This window comes from Rattus rattus, chromosome 10, assembly GCF_011064425.1.
Source record: "Rattus rattus isolate New Zealand chromosome 10, Rrattus_CSIRO_v1, whole genome shotgun sequence".
Classification (NCBI taxonomy): domain Eukaryota; kingdom Metazoa; phylum Chordata; class Mammalia; order Rodentia; family Muridae; genus Rattus; species Rattus rattus.
The window spans coordinates 46,945,556-46,953,474 of NC_046163.1; the positions used below are offsets into that span (position 1 = coordinate 46,945,556).

The following is a 7,919-nucleotide window of genomic DNA, read 5'->3' on the forward strand; positions in this document are numbered from 1 at the left end:
GCTCTAAAGAGTCCTGCCCTTAGTGACTCATTTCACTTAGTGAGGCCCCAGCTCCCAAAATTTCCGCAACCTTCCCAAATAGCGCCACCAGCTGGAGACCAGCGTAAATATACATGAGCCTACCGGATATATTCCATGCTCAAACCGCAATAGGGAGGAGGTGAGGATGAAGGAGAGACTGTGCGCATGTGTGAGACTAATGGGAGCAGCACGCGTGTGTGAGGACGTGTGATCAGTGCGTATGAGTGTACCTGTATTTTCTCCCCAAACAGACGGGCTTCTCAGAAGTCAACTACTAGTCTTTCTCCCTTCCTCATCCCAACTTAATGAGAAGCTCAGAGGCGGAAGCTGGTCGTAGAACTTCGTGGTGACTGGTTAATTGAAACGGAAAACTTGTCTTTGGAGGCAGACCGAGGTCACACAGTCTAAAGAGACAAGCTAGACTGAGAGGAAAATCAGTGTCTATGGTTACGCCTGGTACAGGCAGGTCCCCACTTTTATTCATCTAGGGCTGATAGCCGTGCTGAGAACAGCGCACCTCATGTGTCACTCCCCGTCCTAAGGCCCCCACTACTAATCTTGGCAGACCCCGAGGAATGCAGGGAAATGGCCCGCAAGGCAGGCAATGTCAGCGTACAGTTCCATGATTGATGGGGGTGCTGAGGGCAATTCTGGAACATGTCGTAAACTCCAAGACTGCCAACATGCTGTGGGATCCCGGTTCTTCTTTTAACACGAACCAGCCCTCTAGCTGGTTTCTGACGTTCCTAGAAGCTCCCTGAGTTGCACTCCTTAAACTCCTCTATCTCTGCTTCCTCGAGTTTCTGTTGAAGCTTGGTGGAGACCCATGAGACACTCTCCACCACTGACAGCTCGTGTCTCTTCTTACCATCCCCTGGTAACAATGCCCCTTGGCTTCCCTACAGGTTTGCCAAGCTTCTGCTGCGCCTCCCAGCTCTGCGCTCCATTGGCTTGAAATGCCTGGAACACCTCTTCTTCTTCAAGCTCATTGGGGACACCCCCATTGACACCTTCCTCATGGAGATGTTGGAGACCCCGCTGCAGATCACCTGAAACTCCTCGGCTGTAGCTTCTTCACCCAGAGTGACCCCTGGGCTGGTGTGTGTGTAGCCCTACCCTGCACACTGTCCCCCGTCTCCCACTCTGACCTCCCTTCCTGTCCCCAAAATGTGATGCTTGTAATAACTACAACCTTTCTACACATGAGACTTTTCTAGGTGGAGTTTTGTATGGCTGTTAAAGGTGACCCTTCTTTGCTACTTAAGGGGCTGAGATCTTTCTGGCAGTTCTTGGGAAGAGTAGCCAAGCCTCTGTACATATAATTGGTTTAAATTATTTTTTCACTTGCCATGGAAAGCAAACAAATGGAAAAGAAAATAATAAATATGATATTGGCACTGCTTGGAGGGTGTGGTGTGTTGATGTGAAGCTGGGAAGTTCTCTGGGATGTGGAGGATGGGGGCTCGGGTCAGAGGCTGACCCCCTTCTTCCTGTGCTGGCTGGGCAGGAGCAGGAACATAAGGAGGGGGACAGAGATCCTCCTCTCGGGGAGCAAAAAGGGGGAGCAAGCCAGGGGGCTGAGGCTGACCTTCCTTTAGAGGAAGAAGGGTGGGGAATGGCGAGGCCCATAGCACTTGACCTGGGTGGCCCCCAGCTTCATAAACTGAATCTTCACCCTGTCAGTGATGGGGAGATGGAAAGTCCCCTCCTCAGGCCATCCTACTTCATAGGTGGGTCATTCATTCCTGTAAAAGATGGCGAGTTTGCAGGGACAAACAACCAGATCTGAGTCTTCTGTGACTCCATGAAAGTCCTTAAAATGGTTCAGAACCACGCCCAGTGGGGTGCTTTGTGCCTGTCCCGTCTTAAGAATTAAAGAAAAATTTGTGGAGGACAAAAGCACAAACAGAATACACATAGACAGACACAGAAGGACATTACCCTGGAAAACAAAACCAAAACCAAAAGGCTGCCTCAGATGGTCCTTCCCTGAACACAGGAGGTCTATGGCCAGTTCAGAATCCAGGCGAGAACTAGTTCTCCTGCTTCTGGTAGGGGACCAGGAGCTTCTCTGTTGCCCCTGGCTGGTTGACTCTTTGTCCCTTTAGGCCTCCAGATTAAATCCCAAGCAGAATTAAACCTGAAACAGAAACACAAGTATGGACAAGATAAAAGACAAAAACAAAACAAAACCCCCCAAAACCCAAAAAACAAACAAACAAAAAACCCACTCCACTATTTGGGTGGGGTCTCCAGCAAATCCCGGACCAGCCCTCTAATGTAACAGTTCATGATTTGCCAAAGAATGACAGCGCAGACTCAGATAGTATATGAACACTAAGAGTGTTTTATTTTGCAGAAGACCAGCATGCTTGGGTCTCCCATTACCAAGATAAAGGGACAAACATGGGAACTTGCAGGGCAGATTTAAATAAAGCACAGTAGGGGAATTCCCGGGTAGATGGGCTTTGTCTTACTCTGTCTCTAAGGACATTCTAAGGAGTGGGGATGTCCGGAAGCTGCTGACCTATTGTTCTTCATGCCAGGTGGTGGGGCAGTGTCTGATGACAGGGCACTTTCTAACTAGCTGTCTGAAGCCTGAGTTTTTAGGCCTAATCTCCTGAATTGCCCATTTGAAGCCAGTCATGGAGTCAGCCTGTCTCATCAGAATCACCTGGGAAGAGAAAGAGAGTCTTAGTAGGGATTGTCTAGATCAGGTTGGCCCATAGGCCTGTCTGTGGGGGAGATTGTCTTGATTATGTTAATTGGGTGGAAAGACTTAGCCCACTGTGGGCAACACCATTCCCTGGGTCCTGAGCTGAATAGCAGACATGCATACATTTATTCTCTTTGCTCTTGACTGTCATGTGACCTGCTGCTTCAAGTTCCTAGCTTGATTTCCTCACAATGATAGGCTACAACCTAAGATGTAGCCAAGCAAACCCTTCTCCTTAGAGTTGTTCTACCCAGAGCATTTTATCGCAACTGCAGGAAATGAATGTAGCTCACTTCCTCAAACAGTCAGTTCTCCAGCGGGCAGAGGAAAGGAAGACCCAAGTGAGAAACAACGGTAATGAAAGTGTTTGGTGAATAGAATGGACCACGAGCTCTGGATGAGATTGGACACTTCAGTGACAGAAACAAGCTGTTTTGAGATCTCTGTAGATATTGTCAACAGGCAAGAAGAAGGGACATAGTAGAGCTGGTTAGAAAGCTGGAGTAGGAAATCAAATAAAGCCTTTTCTACTTCATAGCCTGTGTGTAAGAGGCACAGCTTACAGAAAACATTAGAAAAACCAGAACTGGTAAATAAGGCAGCCTTCTGTCTTCAAGGGAAGAAAATGACTGACACCCATTCACCTGAAAGGCTAGCATGGATGTTGTCTTAACAACCTGGTGATCCTTCCCTAGTCTATGGATCTAGCATTCACCTGAAACCCCCAATACCCTGAGCATTGTTTGTGCCCTAATTCTGAGCGTTGTCTCTTCCTTAGGGTAGAGGTTCCTAGTACTTTGTGTCCTCTGTTGATAGAATCCATCCTTAGACTGACTACAAATCCTTCCTCCTTACTGTGAGCACTGTTCCCCAGTGAGTAAGAACCCATTCGTATGGTAAAGTTCACAGGTGCAAGGGTGCTTCACAGGTGCAAGGGTGCCTCACACAGGTGCAAGGGTGCCTCACAGGTGCAAGGGAGTTTCTATGTAGCCATGTCTAAAGCTTTGTTGCAATAGTTGTCACCTGGAAACCTTTCCCCAGCCTTTTACTGTGTTTAAATGTGTAAGGAAAACAAACCTCTTGGTCAGACTGTGTAAATTTTTGACCCAGTCTGTGCTAAAGTGGCACCGACCCAAGCTTCATTCTTCGCCATGTGCCTACATTTGCAGGTCTTTGCGCTTTAAATGCCTCACGATACAAGTCGCTCTAGTAAATGCCAAAGCCCCAGGCAGCTATCGCCTTGACTTAGCCTTCATACCCTCAACCTCAATAATGCCATTCCCACTCTCCTCCTGAGGGAACCCGTATGGCCTTTCTGAGGTCTTCTGTCCAAAACATCAGCTAAATGATAAAGACAAAGCAATCATAGCTAGATCCTAAAAAACAAACAAACAAACAAACAAACAAAAATTCAAAAAGCCCAAAGCAACAACAACAACAACAAAAACCAAGTCCGAATTGTCTCCTCTTTCCCCCTCTTCCTCCCCTTCACCCTCCTCTTCCCCTCCCCCTCCTCTTTCTCCTCCTCCCCTCCCCCTTCTTCCTCCTCCCCTCTCCTTTTTTGTGTTTTTCAACACAGGGCTTCTCTATGTAACCTTGTCAGTCCTGGACCTAGTTCTGTAGACCAAGCTAACCTTGAACTCAGCAATCCACCTCTCTGCCTCCAGAGTGCTGGGATTCAAGATGTGCGCCACTATGACTAGTGTTTTAGTTTTCTCTTTCTTTATCCGTCTGCAGCCTACTCATTCCAGCCAGGTTAGCTCTTCCACCAATCAGCTGCTGCCCATGCATTTGCTTTGACGCTCCTCTCTGTCTGGAAGGACACCTTTTCCAGTGACCCCTATTCCAGCCCCACTTGTCCTTTCAGGCCAGCCTGTCACCACACCTCTCCACAACCGTTCCTGATCTCCCTGCTTCTCTGGTTTTTCACATTATTTTGAGTCTCTCTCCATTTGATCACCTTTCACTTTCAGGCTGCATATTCTATCATTCACTTACCTATTATATCAACTTTACTCGAAAACTCCTTGAACAGAGATCAAGTCTGATGGAACTGTTTCCACGACAGCTTAGGGCCAAGCATCCAGTTCAAAGTTGGAATTTTTTTCCACAGTTGATACCACTGGTTTCATTCATAAGAGAAGACATTCCACTGCGAATGGAACAACCGTGTTGCCAGCCTAGGAGGTGGAGAACCAGACTGCGAGCAGTCAAATTACTTTTCAGGGGTATGGTGGTCAGTAAACAAACAAATTCAGTCACGTTCATCGCCTTAGGGAATTCATACATGAGACAGACAGAAAACGTTAAAAGATCAAAGTTAATAAAAATTACATATCTAGGACTGAAACGATAGGGCATGGCTTGGTGGGAGATGTGCTTGTCGCACAAGCATGAAGTCCTGAGTTTAGTTACCTAGCACCCGCAGAGAAGTCTGACATGGGAGTGTGCATTTGGACGCCAGTACGGTAAGAAGTATACAGGTGGATTGCGGAGAACAGATGAAATCCTGACTGAATATAAATTGTTGAACCAAGCTGAGTCAAGGACCCCAATACCTCAGACCCATGGGAACTGGCTAAGCCTTCTCCAGGTCAGGCTCAAGGAGCTAGCCAAGTCTTCCTCCGGCTGGCCCCAGTGCAAACGTTGACAGCATGTGCAGAGCGGTCAACCATAGCTTCCTCTCCAGGATTAATGCATTGAGACTGTTCCCCTACAGAGACTTCCTCCCAACATTAGCTAGGCCTGCCTCCTAGTTCAGGTCTATACCACGAGCCCACCTTCCTGTTCAGCTGTACACAAGAAGCCCAGCTCCTTGATTCAGGTGCATAAAATAAACATGTCGAGTTTCTGGGTTGCTGTTGCTGCTGCTGAAGAAGAAGAAGAAGAAGAAGAAGAAGAAGAAGAAGAAGAAGAAGAAGAAGAAGAAGAAGAAGAAGAAGAAGAAGAAGAAGAAGAAGAAGAAGAAGAGGAGGAGGAGGAGGAGGAGGAAGGAAGAGGAGGAGGAGGAAGAGGAGGAGGAGGAAGGAGGAGGAGAAGAAGAAGAGAGACAGAGGGAGAGGGAGACACACACACACACAGAGACAGAGACAGAGAGACAGAAACAGAGAAAGAGAGACAAAGATACACAAAGAAAGACAGAGACAGACAGAGACAGAGAGACAGAGGAGATATACAAAGAGAGGATTAAAAACAGGTAAAGAAAGATAGAGGAAAATACCTCTGACTTTCACAAATGGGCAAATGTGTACACACGTACACACATTCCTCAACCCCTAAAAGAAAGAATATATAAATGTTTATAAATGTATATGTGTGTATGTGGCATCTATTCATTCTAAATATGAAGAAACAAAGTTTACTGAGGTCAGTACTGGTCCCAGGGGACACAGGGACCTCAGGGCGAGGGGCATGGCCACTCTCACTGCAGGCGCTGTTCTTCAAGACCTCTCCTCTCCTATGCTGCGACTGGGAAGGCTCTGCACACTGAGGTGCCAGCAGATAGGAGGAGCACACAGAGCACATACAGGAAGGGCTTTTCTTAAGTAAATGTGGAACTTGGACAAACCAGCTGTTGGCTAACCTATTCCGAATGTTCCACTCATGGATATTTTCTTTGGCTAGTTCTCTTGTTAAAGACTTTTGTCTTTAAAACCGGTTTAGAGGCCACCTAAGAAGGTGGTCTCACGATTCTACACTAAAAACTCATGATATAACCACAAACCCCCACCTGACACAGATTCTCACAGCCTCTCCATCTACCCAGCCTGCACTAGCACCATGCTGGCTCTCATAGTTCCTAGCTTTCTTTCTTACATTATTTAATACATTTGGGACGGAATGGGACTTGACTGTTTCCAAACATCGAATCTTTTTTTCTGTGTGATCACCGCCCGCACCACTGTGCTTCTAACAGCTGGCTTCTCCCTCAAACTGAACCAAGGCTTTAGGCTCTAAGGTTTTCTCACTTGGAGAAAGAATCAAGACCGTTATAGGATTAATTTAGGGCGTCGCTAGAACTAGGAGGGGCTCTGTGGCTAGTGGCAAGGAAACTTAAACCTTCCCTTTTTCCTAAGGTGCCCAGGGAGAGAGGGTCAGGGGAAAAAAAGCCTCTGCCAGGTTGTGAAGACACACACATCCCCCCTCCACACAAAAAGGAAAAAAAAATTTTTTTTCCAGCCAGAAGAGAGCCACTCTCACCCTCCTGGAAAACTCCATGAAAATGTCTCCCGTGACAGTTTTGGAGCACACAGCCATCTCTGACCACAGACCACAGAGAAACTGGCCCTGGGCCCAGAGACCCACGGGGGAACTCCTTGAGCTGTGCAGCTGTGGCGCAGCTAGTAATGGGTTCGTCCATCCTTAGCAGGATGCTACAGCGTGGAGACAGTTAGGCACGGGCGCCCTCTGCTGCTGGATCACGGTATTAGTCGCTCCTGTCTGAGAAAGCATCTTCCAGAGCTTGGGAGAGCCTCCAACTCTGGCCAGAAGCTCCCGAAACCTGTGTCAGTCAATGGAATGTTTGTTTCAGACTCTGCGGAAATGGGCCCCAAGGAGGAGTCAAGGAGAAAGCATGAAGACACCCACAGAGAAGGTCTAGGAATATCGGTGCAGGATGGAAGACAGTGAGGCCTTCCTCTGCAGCTGAAGGGGACACAGACTAGACCTGCCCAGTCATCACCACAAGTGCAGTGCATCAGATTAGGACTCAATTCTACTCTGACAGAAATGTCTCCATTGTCACTGACAGACCGAGATGTTCCCACAAGTAGAACCTGGGACTTGGGAGTAGCCAAAGTCATTTTCAATGGAAATCATGTTTTCTTTTGTCCCATACCCCTTTATCCAAAGCCATGAGAGTATAAAAATGCTGACTGAGACCAGGACTTCCCACATCTGAGGAGCCAGATGCAGAAATTCCAAGGAAGACAGAAATAGCTTACAGCACACCTAACAGTTAGCGAAGGTTGGGGAACTGGTGGGAAGAAGAGAGGCCTGAAGGAAGGACAGATGGTCCTCTGATGGCCTGGCAATGGGGCAGCCCACTTATGGCACCCTGGGCAGGTCCTGGACCTCACAAGGCTTCAGAGTCCTGTGTGGTAAATAGAAGAGTCTGGTTGTATCACCCTTGAAACCTCTTTACTTTAGTGAATCAGTAAGGTCTGCCAGAGATCAACTGACT

General features: G+C 47.6%; 1 protein-coding gene across 1 annotated transcript in view; it reads left to right on the top strand.

The window, feature by feature from the left end:
• Rxrg (retinoid X receptor gamma) overlaps window positions 1-1,423 on the top strand; it is a 41,673-nt gene extending 40,250 nt beyond the window's left edge. The window contains exon 10 of the mRNA XM_032915489.1: window positions 927-1,423. Within this exon, the coding sequence (XP_032771380.1) occupies window positions 927-1,074 (148 nt within the window). The 3' untranslated portion in view covers window positions 1,075-1,423. The remainder of the gene's footprint in view (window positions 1-926) is intronic.
• Window positions 1,424-7,919: the final 6,496 nt, after the last annotated feature.